The sequence below is a fragment of the Schistosoma mansoni genome, chromosome 1 (genome assembly GCF_000237925.1).
Source record: "Schistosoma mansoni strain Puerto Rico chromosome 1, complete genome".
NCBI classification, from domain to species: Eukaryota; Metazoa; Platyhelminthes; class Trematoda; order Strigeidida; family Schistosomatidae; genus Schistosoma; species Schistosoma mansoni.
The window spans coordinates 8,347,698-8,367,634 of record NC_031495.1 but is presented as its reverse complement, the minus strand read 5'-3'; the positions used below and the strand labels follow the sequence as shown (position 1 = coordinate 8,367,634).

The 19,937-nt window shown below is 34.2% G+C and overlaps 1 protein-coding gene across 1 annotated transcript in view; it reads right to left on the bottom strand.

Moving 5' to 3' along the window:
* The window catches only part of Smp_003340 (hypothetical protein), a gene marked incomplete at its 5' end in the record, with an annotated part of 31,798 nt that overhangs the window by 6,157 nt on the left and 5,704 nt on the right, over positions 1 to 19,937 (bottom strand). Inside the window, 10 exons of the mRNA XM_018793146.1 lie at positions 951 to 1,185; positions 3,334 to 3,513; positions 4,577 to 4,732; positions 7,428 to 7,829; positions 9,111 to 9,166; positions 10,783 to 10,899; positions 12,046 to 12,142; positions 13,993 to 14,103; positions 15,570 to 15,641; positions 18,635 to 18,766. Of these exons, the coding sequence (XP_018647688.1) occupies positions 951 to 1,185; positions 3,334 to 3,513; positions 4,577 to 4,732; positions 7,428 to 7,829; positions 9,111 to 9,166; positions 10,783 to 10,899; positions 12,046 to 12,142; positions 13,993 to 14,103; positions 15,570 to 15,641; positions 18,635 to 18,766 (1,558 nt within the window). The remainder of the gene's footprint in view (positions 1 to 950; positions 1,186 to 3,333; positions 3,514 to 4,576; positions 4,733 to 7,427; positions 7,830 to 9,110; positions 9,167 to 10,782; positions 10,900 to 12,045; positions 12,143 to 13,992; positions 14,104 to 15,569; positions 15,642 to 18,634; positions 18,767 to 19,937) is intronic.

The following is a 19,937-nucleotide window of genomic DNA, read 5'->3' as shown; positions in this document are numbered from 1 at the left end:
AGGATAATTTACTTTGGTTTCTATTTATCATACCTTAGATATTAAAATAAAATGATGTAGAGTTTTCAAAATCCTTATTTTCGGACATAAATTCATTTATTCACGATATTTTCTTTTATCATCCACCAGGAGATGTTGTAATATAATTTTCAAAGAAGGTAGTGATGTTGATGAACAATCATCATTTGTACGGTCAACTTGTTCGATTGAATTGCCATTGATGCATCTTCAGTTTTTTTTATTTTCCTTAATTCGCAATAATCTGTAGGAAAAAGCGAAATTAAGTCAAGATTAGGCATTTCTATCTTGGATAATCTAGTTAAAAATCTGATTCACAACAGGAATCTGATAGACAAAGAAAAAAATCTACTTTCAGTATTCTGATATATTGATTATTTTTCTAATAATATGATTTATCACATAAGTAGTATTAAGACTCCACTTCCTTGTGGATCAGATCTTTCGGTCAAAGGCTTCGAGTGTGGTCCCCCCAAAAAAACAACGTGCTTCAGTTTGGGCACCTGGGCAGTATCACAGCCCTCACACAAATCAAATGAGATTTATGAGGCGCATATGTTTCTGGTTCCCCTTTGTACCAATATTTATGTGTTCAAATAAATAAATAAAAATAGCTAAGAGGTAAGCTATGAAAAAAAAGCAGGACATTGGAAAAATCTTAATCGATTATAGTTCCTATATATCTCATTAACATATCAAAATGACATGAATGAGACACAAAATGCAATGAAGACAATGACAATAAACCAACTATAGTGGAAAAACAACAATGTTAGGCTTGTGAAATTATTTACTTGGATACTTTTTTTATTTAAAGAGAAAAAGTGAATAGATTCATTATTCAGATAAGAGAATGTGATTAAAAAAACTCGTAAACAATAACATCATAAAAAACAAAAAAGTAACTGAAATATATAAATGTAAAATCGTACCAGAAGGTGGACGTGAAGCTGCAGCGACAATGATATGCTTGTTAACCGGATTAGAATCAGGACTCAATAACATTCGCCAGACACGTGTAGCTTTCAAAGATTTGCCGTCTGAAGATACTGGATTTATCCGATAACCGGTAAGACGAGCTTGTTCACGTTCAATAGTAAAGATATATAAGGGCTGTGAATCTGATGATGAATACGTAGGGGTACAGGTAGATGGATAAACTTCAACCTGTAATAATTAAACGAGTTTTTTAAGAGCATTGAATCAATAATTATAATTACCTTCACAGTAAAAGATAATCACTATCTATGCAAAGGGTTTGTGGAGATTATTGTATGGTATTGAGACCACAAACTAAAATCAGATACCTATTAAAGACTGAGAAGTACACAACAACTGTTTCGTCTTATTGTAGAACTCCTTGGAAGTGAGCATCCACGACCCCACCTGGGGTTAAAACAATGACCTTAAGGACTCAATGAGAATGTTAACTTTCAAATATCTGACCCGACATTCAGTGTTTTTAAGTATGTACACCATTGCTTTATAAATTTAAAATCCATTATTCACAGAAAAAGGAAGATTGTAAAAATGATAACATCTGTTTATATGAAAAGCTCTACAAAAAAATTACATTACTGGAGAGATTTTATTGATGAATTCAGGTATAGAAACACAGGATTTATAATGACCTTAATGAATCTAGATTAGAAACGGGTTTTTTGCTGCGACTTACACTGTCTGTCTAGACAATCAACGGAATCATTATCGTCAAACACAAATCCTTCATTTTCCGAAAATAGGTTAAAGTAAAATCAGAAGCAACAAGTCTTACCAATAACTTTGGCGGTAAACGAGAGGTAATTGTCGGTATGGAGTCGTGGAGAGTTTTGAACCGATTTAAGTCATACAACTATTGAAAATCTGGAAATACTGGACGACCGATTAGTCCTGATCTTCGACTTTTCAGAAGTACACATCTACGATCCTGTAAACAGTGATCGAACCCGGGGCTCCAGAACACCGAGCCGAGATAAAGGTTTACAAGTCTTACTTCAATCAACCCTCATTGAGCGATCATCTTTTATTGTCTTTGATGAGTACCTTACGCCAGGCACTGCAACTTCTGTGTATCTAGGAATAATCCTTTGTAACGGTCAATGCTACAAAGCTGATAAATCTGGAAGCTTTTAGGACTATTGATTAAAGATAATTTACTTAGCCTGACTAAAGTACTTAAAACAGTCGAAAAGCTGGAGATTTTTACATCTGACTGATTGTGGTCACTCAGTGTAATAAACACAGAGAAATCAACTCATTTCATATAACCGTTGATTAAAGCATAGAAACAAAAAGTTCAGTCACATACGCAACCAAAATAGAGCTGGGATCATTGTGCATCATCCCAAATTGCCATACCATATAAGTTTACCGAAATGAAGTGGACAAGATGGATATAAAAAGAGTCGAAATCAAAGTAGTATTGATAACAATGAGTAAGACTTAGCATTAGAGGATACGGGGAAGTATGAAAAAATGGTAAGGTTGAAGATTAAGAGGAAAAAGAATACATGCATTTGGGCAACTGTCACTGATCTTGATTCATGTTACTCAAGATTAACAATCAATCGCTTTTACTTCGAGTATCGAAACTAACTAATTTCCACCTACTAACAAAGATCACTCCAACAGTCAATAATTTCATACAATGGCATGGGAGGTGTCCCAGTTCCCTTCAAAACAACTTTGACTCCAGCCAAAATTTCTCGCCGAAATATATGCCCAAACCACCTAAGTCGATGAAGATTCATAGTCTCAAAAATCGATTCGCTAAATTAAGTATCTTACCCCTAATTTACTTAGTTAGAAACATAAATACTGGTACACGGAAGCACCAGATACATATGCGCCGCACAAATCTCAATCGATTTGTATGAGGGCTGTAATACTGCCCAGGTGCCCAGACCGAAGCAGGTGGTTTTCTTACCCCTAACCTCAACGTTGATTATTTAGTTGTTCCACTAAGTTTGCAAAACGCCTATAATCAAGTACCTAAAGTCTACGAGCACCTTCTACTTCATAGGCCACGTTTCTCAGCCAAAATAGTAACAAAAAAAGGTGGAAACATAAAACTGGAAAAGACAGATTTCTGTTGTGTACATGAGTGTACAGACCCGATTGATTATTGGTCCAGTTGTGGAGTCGCTTTAATCATGAGACCTGAAAGTCCAACGATTGATTCAGAATAGGAGTCGCTAGTGCCTGTGTTAACGCCAATTTTTGTCCAAGAATATTTTTAAAACAAAGTCTTTCTCTCTTAATACTCGTAAGAGTATATTATGCAAAAAGAATGTTTTAAGTTCAAAGTTGACTTACGTCTAAATCTGCCCTCAACAGCAACAGAGGTCTAATAAATTCACATCGTTCGCTTACAGAACCAGGTTCCAAGACAGTTTGAATAATATCCGATTTCAATGTATACAAATCCATACCTTTTTCATGTGATGGAACACCAGTAATTGGATTGAATGAGAAAAGTACCCGTCGATTTGTTTTCTACGAATAAACAATTTAATTGAATAGTGTATAAATTTTAAGAGTCAAAAAATGTCATGAGAGAAGAGATAAATAATGAATACAAATTTTTAATTGAGAAAATTTACGCTAAAAGTTTGATAGGAACAAACGTTCCACACTCTCTTAGGAGGAGGGGTGGTGAGCACGCTTGATTTTATTTATGATAAACACTGCAAGTTCCACTTTCAGTGAACCGGAGTGGAATTGAATGGACTATGTTTGCGTCACGAAATAACTATCTAATACTATTATTCCAAAAATACTATTCGTAATTTACAAATCCCTTCTGTTATTGAGTCAGTCTAAATAGCGCTATCTATGATAGTTAGTTACAAAACAAGATGAAAAAAGGTTTGTGAATTATGTTATTCTTGCTTTACTTACATTTTTGAAGGAGATTGATTACATAAAAAGTAACCCGTACATAGTTCTTGATCCCGAACAAATTCTATTAAGCTTTAATGTGGCCATCAGTCTAAGTGACTTAACATCGGGTTTATTATATTTAGAAGCTAAGAGTTTGGAGGAAATAGGTAAGATGCCTTTGATCAAGGTATCGCGTCAGTTCCCCACTTACCAACAAGATATATCTCTACTTTTGGTGAAAATTGATGCTGTCCATAACGTTTGAATCAACCAGTGTTCATCAAAAACTTTACCATTGATTTATTTAAGTCATGATTGACCTCTTATAGAACTGAGATTCTTGCAACTAAATGAGAACTGATTAGTAACCGATGCCATCAATTTTAGTCCTAAGTGTTGACGGTCGATTTCCCATTAACATTATAGACATGGCTTTCTGACGAGCATGAAACCTAGGTCCGGAGCATTATGCGGATTGCCGCCAAACACTTAAAAATAACAAAAATATCAATGACTTTATTTACGTATTTGAACACATAAACATTGGTACAAGTAATGTGCTGGTAAACTGATATATACATACTTTTATTCTCATAAAATTGTGATCTATACATCTATGCAATCCAACAAACAAAATATATATAACTAAAGAGAAGAAAGTAGAATTAAGACTTACCTTTGATCGAAATAAAAGTGACATGATAGGTGGTAAAGGAAAATGAGCTAAATTGCGCTGTTGGAAGAGAGCAAACTTTTCATTAGCTAAAAGTTTTGCAGATGGGACAAAATAATCCCAAACAATACGACCACGTTCACTTTCTAAACCAAACAGCTAAAAAAAAGTTTAAGATGACAAGTAAAAAAAGATCATGGTAACGAAATCTTCATTGTTTAAAAAAGCTGGAGGAAAGAACTATGCCGTGATGAAGGTATATGCCATTTAAAACACGATAAAGAATAAACAAAACAATGTTTAGGGTATTAGTTTTTTAAAGTCAGTTTTGTTTGTCTCAATCATACTAACAGCGAACCTTACCCAGTTTAATGCACAGCTGATAATGACAGGTATTTAGGGCTTTTGTGATCACATATACAATATATTGGTTCACAAAATCATGAATTAAGAAATTTGACGGATGCCCAACAAGAGAACGTTAGGATGATATGCAAGGTCAGAGAGTGATATCTGAGGACTTCCAAAGATGCTCTGAACAGTGATAATCGTGATAGGACAAGTGTATTGAGGTTAAATGAGAATAAATTTGAGATAGGATTGTTGTTCACTGAATTTCATAAAATAAGAGTTTGCATGACCTTAATTCGTGTACTTACTAAATAGACTACGTATATAAATATCGTATGAAATAATGTAAGAATATTTTACGTTTACAAATTGCAGGTTATTTGCTGGAACGTAGTGAATATTGAAGACAATGGAACTTTTGAGACTATTTTACGAATTATCATTGTTTTAATGATATAATTATTAGACAATTAAGATATTTTTTACATACCATGTATGCTATGTTTCCAGTGGACTTATTAACTACCATTATATGATTTATTATTTTTTAATGATTGTCAATTAATTGTGCACTGTTGCTCCCCACCTTGTTATATTAATTACACTGAAAATATGATTCCTCATTCAGGGTGAGTTGTCGTCTGATAATTCATGCATATAAGTGTGTGAGTGTTTGAGATAGATAATACTGGGTGCCTGAAATGTAATAATAGAGGCGTTCATGTTGTATTTTATTCTTCGTACAAAAGCCTAAGAATAGAAGAGATGTTTATTGGCGAGTCACCAAGAGCTATAAGTAGCTCCATCTCAATTCAAGTTTAATTGTGACTGTTCAAAGCTCATGATGCTAACGTATATGAAAATTTCCAGGGTCCTTATTGGTGATGAGTCTTATCAAGTGATATCGACTAACGTTTTTGCAGTCAAAACAGTCAGCGTGTTAAATATACTCCAAAAAATCCAAAGTAATATATATATATATATATATATATATATATATATATATCGTAAACGAGGAACAATAAACAGAAATGATTATTTTAAGATAAGAACAAATTACTACATCTAAGATATGATCTGCAGCCTCAAATAAAGGTTATTCGTGCCAATTAGGGCGTATAGTTGATCAAAGCTAAATACGTTGGCAACCGACAGCTGAAATAGTATAAGTGAGGGGGGAGAAATTATACACAGGATTATAACTTAGGAATTTTGTCTCAACAATGATGGATGTCGCATTTACTGCACTATTAGAATAGGTTGTAGCAACTTTGACTGATAGCACGATATGATAGTCAAGAAAATTATTTTTAGAAGTTGCTTAGAGACACTTGAATAACTACACTGAGTTTTACAATCAATAATGAATTCAGTGCCAATTACTGTAAAAAATAAAACTAACAAAAAAATCATACTCATGTTCAACAGATCTTGCTTTCATCTAATCGGTTTTTTGGTGTTTTACTACAATATCATACAATGAAATATAACAAGTGGTCGACTGGATCATGAGGAAGTCAACATATGGAGAGAAGCACGGGATACAGTGGACAGCTAAGGTGCAGCTGGACAATTTAGACTTCATAGATGATCTGGCTCTTCTATCACACACGCGACAACAAATGAAGAAGGAAACGGCCAGTGTAGCAACAGTAGGTCTCAACATACACAAAGGGAAAAGCGAGATTCTCCGATACAACACAACATGCATCAATCGAATCATACTTGACGGAGAAGCTTTGGAGGATGTAAAAACCTTTATATATCTGGAGAGCATCATTAATGAACACGGTGGATCTGATGCAGATGTGAAGACGCGCATCGGCAAAGCAAGAGCAGCATATTTACAACTGAAGAACATCTGGAACTCAAAACAATTGTCAACCAACAACAAGATCAGAATTTTCAATACAAATGTCAAGACAGTTCTACTGTATGGGGCGGAAACGTGGAGAACTACGAAAGCCATCATCCAGAAGATATAAGTGTTTATTAACAGTTGTCTACGCAAGATACTTCGGATTTGTTGGCCGGACACTATCATCAACAACCTACTTTGAGAAAGAACAAACCAGATTTCAGTGGAGTAAGAAGAGCTGGAAGTGGATAGCACACACATTAGGGAAAGCACCCAACTGCGTCACAAGACAAGCCCTCACATGGGATCCTGAAGGCCGAAGGAAAAGAGGAAGATCAAAGAACACATTACGCCGAGAAATGGAGACAGACATGAAAAGAATGAACAAAAATTGGTTAGAACTAAAAAGGAAGGCCCAAGACTGAGTGGGTTGGAGAATGCTGGTGGGTTGGCTTATGCTCCATTGGGAGTAACAGGCGTAAGTAAGTAAGACAAAAATCCAATACATCAATCAATCAGTATACAGTATAGTGTACTGATGAAGTTCTAGCAGTCAGTTAATATTTATCATTAGAAAGAGAAATAATTTCCATAAAATCTCTAGTATTGATAACTCGCAATTAAATAGGTAATCAGAACACCTACTTTTCCGACTGACGTAGCTATGACCAACATTTTATGAACATTGAAATTGTCACGTGTAAGTTTCTCATCCCATGATGTTAATTTGGAATCTATTTGAGATGATTTATAAACATTTAGCTTATCGCCATCTACATTATCAATGGTATTATCATTGTTAGTAGAATTATTGACATTTAAAGAGGGAATATGTGATGAAAATTGCCATCTAGGTGGAAAACTATGTGAATAACTTGAAAAAGACGATGGATCACTTGATGAATAGTCCTGTAAAGAAGGAGATGATGATGGTAGTACTCTACGTTTTGACAGATCACCATTAGATGAATGCTTGAAAAACGGTTTAGACGATACAATAGCCATGAATAAATTTGGTATGTTATAAATCCAATGCCTCGTCCATACCTAAATATGTTTGATAAAAGAAATACAATAGGGATATATATATATATATATATATATATATATATATATATATATATATACCACAAGCAGTCGGAAGCACCAACGAACAAGCACACAACTGGTGTGCATATACGTAGTACAAAACTGTCCTTGAAAAACGTCACAAAGTAAAAGGAAACGAACCAATAACATTTAAGGTCCTTCTAAATGTGAAATACAATCTGAAGATAAAAATGGTCGCTGTGGCGCGAAAGTGAGAAATCCCAATCTCCAAAATACAGTTACAAAAAATGAGACCTTAACCAAGTGATTTTTGGGGATCTAGCATCCCCGACATTTCTAACGTAAATAGTACTACAAATATCACAAAGCTTTTCGCTTGTCATGTTAGAGTAAATATACGAAAACGGGAAACTCGAAGCTACTATTTACCGATGAACTAGTATCTATATTTTCCATTTATTTTATTTACATAATTATTGATATTCTGATGATGTTCTAATATTTTAGGCAAATGATTTTTCCACCTACAGACATACAATTGAATGAATAACCTGAAATAAAAAGAAAAATTTGGAAAAATTTTAAAAGCCAGTAAAACTTAAATATGGTAGCACTAATTCGTCAATTTAATTTACGCCCCAAATTCAGTTGAAATAGACAAAGGTTCAAAAGACTAATTATATTATTATTGTTATTACATGTTTTGTCCCGGTATGGGACTCCTTCGAGATACAAATCCATGATCCCACACAGAGGAATCAAACTAAGGGTGTATGAACGTCTAACTTCCAGACCACCGTTGGATGGCAGCTAAATGGTCAAGAGGTTAGGTGTACTCACGCGGGACTGAAGGCCTCAGTTCGATTACCGTGTGTGGGATCGTGGATGTGCACTGCAGAGGAGTTCCATACTAGAATGAAACGGGCGTCCAGTACTTTCAGGTCTTCAGTGTTTGTCTAACGTAGATCAATATACGATTTTACTGAAATCGGACAACCGCTACAACTCCGTAATGAAAGAAAAACTTAAGAATGGTTTCTGATAGAAAAGTTTCAGAAGTTCGGCTGAGCTCAATATTCGACGCGTACTAAAAATATGATAAGTATTTTGTCTATTTCCGTCGGAACATGCAATACTTGAAAACTGATTCATTGTTTATAGCGTTACGCTAAAAGGCAAAGTTTATTAATCATGGGAAATTAAAACTTTGTTACTCTAAGTATTAAATAAACAAAATTAAACAAACTGTATATAAGGTAAGAGAAATCAATCACTTACAACTAATTGAGACATCTGTGATTTTAAGCGTTGAATAAACATTTCCAGAATGTTGTCTGTTGAAACAACAGAATGAAATATAGAACATAATTCTAAGCTCTCCCACAGTATCAAAACAATTACAATAGGTAAATCACTTTTAACAACCAGTTTCATATCAACATAACGAACACACCCAAACTCAACATCTAGTAAAAACCAGAAAGCACTGAACAGCTAATTCTTGTATCATGTGATCACTAGTCACTAGCTTCAAGATGCGATTCCTGAAGTTCTAATGAGAAGCCGTGATCAGTGGAGTCTAACTATGTCAGATATGAGAGTTATCCACGCAGGCAATGGCGCAATATCGTGAAATGATTGAGGTCAGATATGTACCCCAGTGAATTCTGGCTCAGTGGTCAAGAGGTTAAGTGTTCGCGCGCAAGGCTAGAGGTCCTTGACTTGATCCCCGATGGTGGGGTCATAGAGACGCACTACTGAGGAAGCCTAAACTAATACAGAACAGTCATCCTACGCCTTCAAGCTTTCATTAACTGTCTAACCTAAATCGGTCCCTCATCTCAATAAAATTGAGCAATATCTACAATCTCTATATAGATAAGATGTAGTAACTGATCATAACGTTTCTATACTCACTTTTTTTCTAAGTATGAGACTTGTGACTTTGGCAGAGAAGAATACCTACCACCTTGTTACTAGAGACTCGTTTGATTTGCATCGATATTGACTCACTAGTAAACTGCGTTTTCGAATTTTCGCGCACCACTATGTCATATATAGGATTTAGTTCTTTTGTAATGTCTAATTATGAATTATTGGGATTCTTGTCATACGAAGGGGGACTAATGAAAACTCGATAGTACGATGAATGACACGTACAACTCTTTGTTCATGAGCGAGATCGAAGGCCCTGGGTTTGACTCTCATATGTGGGGTCATGAATGTGTACTGTTAGAGTGTCTCCCACTGGGACGAAACCATCGTGCAATCCTTTCAGGTATTTAATGATGGTTTATCTAAGATTAGTTCGTGATCCAAGCTATTAAAAATCCTACCATTTCTACACTCCCTCCAATATTAATACTAAATAAATTTTAAATATTGTCTATAGCTAATTAGTCACATGTTATATGGTCCGCAATCATCTATAATTTTGTCGTATATTTTTTCCATATGTTTTTGTTTCATAAGATTTAAAGAAAATACAAAACATAAATACATGGTGAAAAGTTCAATCTTAAAATGTGGGGACTGTTAGTGAACTTATTACGTTAATAGATTTGTTATTCTAGGTAACACTATCTTTCGATCAAGTTGTATCGCCTTGTACTTTCAACTAATCTGCATTTTACTGAAAAATTTAACAATTCAATTGATGTGTGAGACTATCTATACGTTTTTTTAGTTTGCAGTAAATGTGCAGTATCCAATATTTTCGAGTATACTGAGGTAGCTTAAAGTTCGACTGCCAAAAAGATTTTCTTGATTGGATATTTTTATTTTGTTTAATCGCGCAATAGGTTTCTTCAGCAATTATGGTAGTATAGCACAGTCCTTCAGTGGTATGCTTTTTAAGTAATAAAGAAAAAAAATATGAGAGATAAGAGGGAAAACAAGTAAAATAGCCTAGTCACATAATCTACTGATTGATAGAAATAAGTTAACTTACTGCTTGCATGATTAAACTCTTCTTCAATTTTCGCTTGAAACTCTGAAACAGGTAAATCGATTACCTCAACAGCAACTATGTTCGCTAACGCCTCTTCACGAATCCATTGTTGTTTACCTTAAAAAACAAAACATTCTAGTTACTGTTTAAAAAATTACAGACAACATACTGTTTACAATAACCTTGATGGAATCATATAAAAATTATGGGATTTATATCAACAGTTTGGTGCTCGGCACATTTATGAAATACTTAAAATACTGTACTATTGTATTATCTTCTTTGTTAGCTTTTTCGTGATGCATAAGCTGTTGTTATATCTTATACTTTTATCAAATTACTGTTAATTCGATGATGGACCTGTTACTCATTTCTCTTCCATTTATGGTGCAATTATGCTGATAATGTAATCTCCTAATTATGTTGTTGTGCGGTCAAAATTTTACCCGATAATATTATATGAGTGAGTCATAAATATGATCTGCGTAGTTAAAAGTCTTCTAACTGCTTTGTTGTGTTTTGTCTTGTCTATTGGGCGAACAAGGGTGGCAGAACTGCATTCCGGACTAGTTTCCGTCATAGTTTGCTATCAGCTTTAAGCAAATTATTATGGTGTTATTGGTACCAGATAGACAGTCTAGATGAATAAATTAATGCTCGAACTAGATCAATACAAACGCTTTCCTTTAATTATGGTCTGATTTCACGGACCCAAACAACAATACAAGAAACTTATGTTCTTGTCATATAAAAACAAGGTATTCATTACATCTTGTCTTAATAAACAAGGTCAGTCTACAAATTTTTCTGGAACTTGAGAACTCTATAGACATTTGAGAAAGACAAAAATGATCGTCAACCTCCTACGTTGATGAAAGCATTTAATGAGTGATTCCATTGTGTATTATGTTATAATTATTAGGTAAGACAACAGTTGAATATAACAAGTTTCAACAAGTGAGTACAAGAGTGTTGAAAAACAGAGTAATTCTATTATCCAAAACCTTCAGATGTGACCTATTTTCATAAGGATAGTTAGTGAGAAAGCGTGCACAACTCACCAGATAATTATTGTAAAAATAAACAGTGAGGAAACAATTATTAAGATTGTAGAGAAATTTGTAGATTCTTGGAACATATAGAGAAGAAACAAACTAGCGGTCTAACACAAGAGAGTTAGCATATATTGCTGAATATAAAGAACGAGAAGTCGTTGATGTAATAATGTTAAGCTGAAGAATTATAAAAAAAATGAACTCTTACCATTTTGTCGGATTAGTTGTACAGCATCATCCTCTGTATATAGCAATAATCGGAAACTCGGAGCACCGGTAGCATCAGTAAACATGATAGCAGATATCTGTCGAAGAAAAGGCGATTAAGCAACAAAATACTTCTATAATATAAATATTTGGTAGACAAACAGCTTTTCATTAATGGTAAATACACAAGAATGAATTAGAATTTTTAAAAAAAATAAAACGCTTTGAGCTTAACATGAGATTTCGGTACAGACTAATCATATGATCAAAGAAATGTAAATAGTTTGACCGACCTAACTCTAATAAAAGTAAATACATGCATCCGCTGGAAGCATCAATCAGGAAATTTTACTCAGCTTATGTAAGAAGCTTGCATTTTGTACCTCTAAAAATTAATTGTTTTCTTACATTATTAGAGGAAAATGGAAAAACTGAAGTCACTCACTGTAGTACAAAAGCAATAATTCGTAGGAAGCATGCGATAAATCGAGTGAGAAACTATTTGTTTCATAATTGAAATTGTCTAACACAGCCATAATAGACAAAATGAAGGTAAGCGGACTAAATTTACCCTCAGTTAACATTTTATTATCAATATTTTTATTTAAGATGGATAGCTGGCGGTAACATCTATGATGCGCGTCCAACTTTGGACTTGGACCCAGTACCGTTCACTTCAGACACCATTGCATAATTAATTTAGCTCTTGAGTTCAGAGTGTACAGGTTCAACTCCTGGGGTGAACAACTCTGGGATGCAGGTACATTCAGCTAATAAGAGAAACACGTGTCTTGGATTTCCCTGATAGCCACGTTCCATCTATTCTCTGTAAACTTATGTCATAATGTCTATATCGAGGCAACTCGCACAGGATGTACATATGTCAACCAAGACTGATCAAATTTCAGTCAAAATATCAAAAATCGGATGATCCGAACCATTTCGAAAAGTATTGTTATCAATATCATTATCTCACTGACAGATACATATTCGTGTACTTAGCTTTGAGTTACATTTTAAATATGAGAGTTAATGTTATTACCCGACTATCTAAACCGAAATAAGTAGTGAGGGAAGTTATAACGTGTGACTTTGCGGTTGAAAGTGGAACCTTTTAACCACTGAATCCAGTCTACCTAATTCACTAACTACATTTTACTCAATAATACTATAAATTTAACTATTACACTTAATTAAGATTCTTATTCATGCAACATTTAAAAGAGAATCTAACTATAAACATATTAAAAATACCAAGTTTTCAGACAATGACCAATAACCACTGTTTATCACACACTTCAAAGTCGATGAACTTAACAGATAAAACTATGAAGAAAAGCAAAATTAGGTTAATCTACATTAATAATAAATTAAGGGAATAAATAATGTTATATATATATCTTCAGTCGTTGTTAATAGCAAACAACGTTGGTATACACGATTATTAGTGCAGAAGGTTTTTAAAGACATATAAATACTTATAGTTTATATCAAGGATCAAGTTTAGCTGAACAATCATTGAATAACTAAGCAACACTGAGCAGTTTTTTTAATTTGAGATAGGATCACATAGCGATAGTCAATTATATGCAACATAGAACCTAGCACATATAATCATCAGTTCATATTGTCATAACATATCAGCATAGTGAGATGAAATTATCAGAACAAATTCAAGATTAATTAAAGAAGTAACAGTATCAGTAGTAGTAAAAATTAGGCATAAAAAAACAGTATGAAGAAATTTCGGGATTCAGGTTATAGGAAACGGCAAAGAGGGAATGTAGCTCCGCCATTGCGAACGATTCTGAGCCATTACACCTAGGCAAGAGTGAACCGATACTATTTAACTAAGAATGATATCTACACAAAAAGATACTGATTACCTTCGTAGTAGTTAATTAGAATAAAACTATAAACAAAATCTACCTAAAACTGGTGAACTCACCGATTCAATTGTACCATGATGACTAGCAAGAGTGAAATGACGAGGTGGTAGTTCTTTGGATAATTCACCAGATTCTAAATCATAGATGTTTAGAGCCAGATTCTTAAAATACTGTCAAAATGATAAATAATAGAAAAAGTATTAATTAGGATTACTAATAAAAAAGACAGATTCAAAAATTTAGACGGATTGATGCAGATGACTTAAGTAAAATAAAGCAGTGAAGAAACTTGTATTCACACTCACGCTAACAAGAAAAGGATATTCATCGCTTAATATTTCCAACTAATGGTGATCACTGTTAAATATCAAAATTAATTTCCCAAATGAACTGTTTAGCTCAATGATAAGCGACCGCGTCGAAGTCCTCATATATTATAGATATATATAAATAATTCACTAATGCACCAGGTGCTTAAGTGTATGAGCTGCAATTTAAGTGTGAAAGTTAATGATACTACCCAGTTGCCCACCCCGAAGTAAATGGAGCGGTGATTGAACTTTGGACTTGGTAGCTGAAAGCCGAACATCTTAATCCTTAAGCCACCATCTCATAACTAATGACTGTATTATTACGCTTAGTTATTTGAAGCAGAATAGACTAATCTATAAAAACTTGCCCTGTTTATAATTAAATTATCATCATCTTATCCTCAAATTTAAAGTATGACGTAGACGGAAGTATATCTCATTAATTTCACAATCAGATCAGGAAGAATAATTTGATTTAAATCACATGATACGATGTGATATCACAAACAACTTTCGGTGAATATTATCTAGCAATGATTTTAACTATTGTCGCACCAGTGTGATTATGGTAATAGGTATAAATATTCAAGGTTTTTTATTTAAACACAAATATTGGTACAAGGAAGCACCAGATACATATGCGCCATACAAATCTCATTCGATTTGTGTGAGGGCTGTGATACTGCCCAGGTGCCCAAACTGAAGCAGGTGGTTTTCTTAGGGACCCACACCCGGAGCCTTTGACCTAAAGATCTGATCCACAAGGCAGTGGAACATCGTGAGGAGATGCATTCCCATGGTAGCCGGTGATCAACGATTCATTCGTACGCCATTTGTTCCCTCAGGATACTGGAGTCCATGTGCACCATTGGTTTGGAATCAGGGTTTTCCAACTCCCCTAGGTGGATCCTCTATATCCACCAACCCGGTTAAAGTGCCGGACATTCGCCTTTCGTCCTCTCAATTTCGTAAACAACACCCCCGCCACGAGAATGCAGTGAGTAGGACTTCCCTGTCAGAGGCTATATATTCGCTGGCCATGTGAGAGCATTCCGAGAGGGAGAGCGGACTCTCCCCACTCTCGGCCGTACCAGAGCATTTGGGGGCATGTTCAAGGTACTATCAACTAGTTTATTCGACGTAGAAAGGGAACGCTATAAATGCATCCAGATAGCATCAATTATATAGACAATCATATAAATGTCCTTCAATGAAAGCTATATTTGAAACATTTTAGCTTATTTTGAGCAGGTGGTGTTAGGCAATCGTAGAATAAACTTCAATAATTAAAGTTACAGTAAGAAGATAAAAAGTGATACCATTACCTGATCTACATTGTGATGAAGTGTAAATAAATACGATCGACCATTTAGCGTTCCCAAACATCCAATCATAGACTGTAATAATAGTAATAATAATAATAATAGCAATAATTTAGGTGGAGTTTCGTTCTTCATGTTGGGTGGTTTGCTCATGGAGCTTTCATTATTTTACTGAACATCATCATCTTATCAAGAGAACAAGTTGTGAGTCATATGTTGAGAAATTCGAACACTTCACTTCTACCTGAATTTTGTGCTGATGATGTAATTATTCAGAACAGTGAAAGCTATGCGGCCAAATCATCCAGCTCAGAGAAACAAAAACATCTAAATCATTCACCTGACCTGCGAATCTTCACTATCTCAATAATAATAATAATAATAAACTAATCAGGTGGACTTATTCTTATCAAAGAAATGAAGTAGTATCTGTTATAACGGAGAGAGTATAGAAAACGTTGGAACTTCTGGGACTATATTATGAGTTACTATTTTTATTTATATTTCTGCTGTATAATTATTAGAAGACTGGATTATTACGTTTACATATCCTCCATACTGTAAGATTCCAATGGACTTAATAACTACTACTATATACGTTTTTATTAAACTTAAATTATGACTAATTAATCATTAACTTTTTCCCGGAATTGTCTTCCATTTTCGGTGTAGTTATGCCTACTGAGCAACTGCATGGTCATGTTGATGTGCGATCCGTGAACTTGATCCATATTATTGTATGAGTCGATTCACACAAAATATACTACTGTACCACTGCTTGCAGTGTTCTGTCATAGGACTGAAAACAGTTGAGAGAGCATACGTTCAGGACCAATAGGAGTTACGATTGTTCTTGGTATCAACTTAAGGTTAACCTTGCCAGTAAAAACGAATTAGTATAGTATATGTGCCGTAAAAAATATTACAGGACTATTGTTGACGAATCATTTCTCTAGATATCAACTGACCTGCAGTCATGACAAAAAGTGTAAAACAAAGAGTGCTGACAATCATCGAAGTCTGTAACGTCTAATGTAACTTACCTACGAAGTACGGTAACTAAACATTTAACTTTGACCTACACTTTGCACGAGGTCTATTGACATTACACTGATGTTAAAACTGAAGTGAATATTGCGTTTGAACTTAGGATATCATGACTTAATGTCAAATGCCTTAACCACTAAAACACCAAGTTCATTTAATGAAACCAAATTGTACTACACTTCATATAAAATACGAAAGTACCCCGGGGAAAGTTTGTAAAAAACAATATGATAAGAATTCTAAGAACTGTATTCCAATAATCAAACTATAAATAATTACAGGGATATGAACTGACTGTGCACGACCACTACTACCACAAGAGTTCAAGTAAAATTTTATTTTTGATGCAAAGAAATATTTTATTTTTACAGTATTATATTCACAATAGGTGTATGCACCTTCATATTACTTATCTTTGAATCTAATTTCGACTTATTTCACCTTAACAGATTAAAGTCAATTACTTGAGTTAGCCAAATGACACCAGTAGTGGTTAGTTACAATAACGATTTCACTTGTATGTTGAAATTTTTAATATTCATATGGCGTGAAAAATGTGATGATAGCTTTTGTTAATCTTTAACATCCGTGGTCATGAACATTATTATTCATGTCACCACACAAAAGACGGACACAGACAAATAAAAGAATATGAGGATTCTGTGCTAGTTTATGTCCATGTGTTTCAGATATATACATTCCGGACAGTAAGTAACAAATAAACAACTTGGATTAACGATCCTAATAGTAATAAAGAACAGTTAAAAGAGACTTCAAGAATATTGTATCCAACTTGGTTGAAAAGAGGTGGAAACGAATCAATAAGAAGCTTCATAATCAAACACCTTGTGTATACAAGACACCTGATAAAAACACTCAACTTTCAAAGTCATCTACGGGGTAAATAAAAACCTGTCTGACACAGAAGTAAGCTTTCGTCTTTATAGCACTGCTGAAGCATTGACTATAAACTGGAAAAAGCCAGAACTGTGTATACAAAATAAATTTATTCAACCTCTTATTCTAAAATGATCTTAATCTCTAGTTTTTCAAAGCCATCTTAATCCTCTCACTTATCTCCTTCTCTGCTGACCTTTTACTTCCCCTCAGCAGACTTACTATTTCCTTCTATACTCTTTCTGTTTAAGTTTCATCGCATTGTTACGTAATTCTTCATAATCAAGAGAAAAATACGAAAACAATTGAAAGAACGAAAGCATAACGTAAATAAATGCCTAGAACTAACTGGTAGATAATAGATTCGATCATTTTCAAAAGTGAGTTTGTAGTGACCAAGAACACGAATGGGGACAATCAAATGTAATTGACACGAAATTACAGAATATCTCAGTAAAATACGAGAACCACACAGTAAATAGTTAATATGCAAACTATCAATCAATTGCCTCAATCTTGACCGTTCCTTCTGCAAATATCAGTCCATCGTCTCCGATTATTATTGTTCATACATTTTCATACCAATTGCGTTTCGTTCCCGTTCTTTCGTTATCGATCTTCTACTGAAATACATTCAATGCCCGACCATTGTTATATACTGCTTATGTGGATATAAGTAACCCACGCCACAAGTCCATATTTTTGTAAAACGAAACCATGAAGTATGTACAAAACCTCCCTAAACAATTGATATTAATAGTCAAAGACTGATATTATAACCTGATACATCTCAACGCTTATTTTTCAACTATTCCTACGTCACCTAATCATATCTTGTAGACAAAAGACTATTAGCTAATTGGTAACAAGTTTCAAAATTTCACTACTTTTTAAAGTTTTTACTGGAAAAATTATTGAGAGTGAAAACTTTACAAGTAAACCATTTAGATAAAATACCCTAATGCTAATGAAATACCTTCGTTCAAAGTCCTAAACATTATGCACAATGTTAGTGACAACTTATTACGTCACAGGTGTGCACTAAAAAGTTAGGAAAAAAATATCGTAGTAATTTAGGTATAATAAAAATTAATAATTGAAAAGCCGACACTGACTGTACTTACATTATTGACAAAATATTTTAAAACTGGAATACCAGAGGAATCTAAATGATATACAGCCCCAGTGGTGGGCTCCAACGATGAAGAGGTTAACAGAAAATCATTGTCCGTTAGCTTAACCATATTTGCAAAGGTCTGAAGCATCAAAAAGATACAAAACGCGACAAACGCTGATAAATATGTGGATACACGTTTTGACAATACACTATAATGACATACAAATTAATATCCGTAAATCCAAACTGAGACTAAAAATTTGAGAAATCAGTTGGACATTATTATAAGGAGTAAGGTTATGACAAATAATAACAGTCTGGCATTATCAAAAGGTGGGATTCTTTTTGTTATCAATCTGCTTAGTAAGAACTGAGTTTAATATGCAGCAATCCACTTTATATTACCCTGCAGGCGTGAAACGTGGTCTATGAAAATAGAAGATATGTGTAGACTGCAGGTTTTTGATAATAATTGTCATTGAAGGATTCTTCATGTATGGTACAACATAACGAAGTAACCAATGATGAGGTTATGCTTACGGTAACAGGAAAAGATAATGATTGATGATTTGATTAGACTATTAGTCTACTATCGAATGAGGTGCCAACCATCATTTACCTCGACCAGCAATGTTGGCTGAAGTAGTAGTTTGGAAGAAAAAATAGTGACGCCTAAACCAAGACATCGTAACAGTCTGTAGAGTCATTGTTGGACTGAGTCGTGTTGGTGAGTAAAAATTACCTGGTTAGGATCCGTGATATAACCGCAATCAGTAGTTGGAAACATTGAGTGAAATGACTTAAAATCGATCATAGTGGTACAGATGCATTTATTCTTTACCATTACTTTTAGTCCTCGACTTCATCTTTTAGAACAGTATCCTTTCGCGTCTATTCTCCCTCACTATCACTGATTTGGACTATTGCCATCCTTCATGTCAGCTTCATACGATAATGACAAGGGCTAAAGAACATTTGTGCCAGGCTCCATTTTGGTCATAACTGACTGATATCTATGATAGTAAACTTATGATAAAGCAGGATATGACACGGGTATGCATCATTTCACGTTGTTACACCATATATGAACAGATAAAGAGATGAAATTATCAAGGTGGAAAGTAGACGAGAGACAGTTCAAGAGAAATAAATGATATGTAGATCAAAAAGTATGTAATAACATGAAGCCTTAAATTTATAGGTAAATAAAAAGCGAATGTAGCTGGGGCGGTTTCGACCGATCTACACAACAGAAAAAAGCAAAATCGATGAGGATAGTATAGTACGAAGTGATCAGTACGAATCTTGAG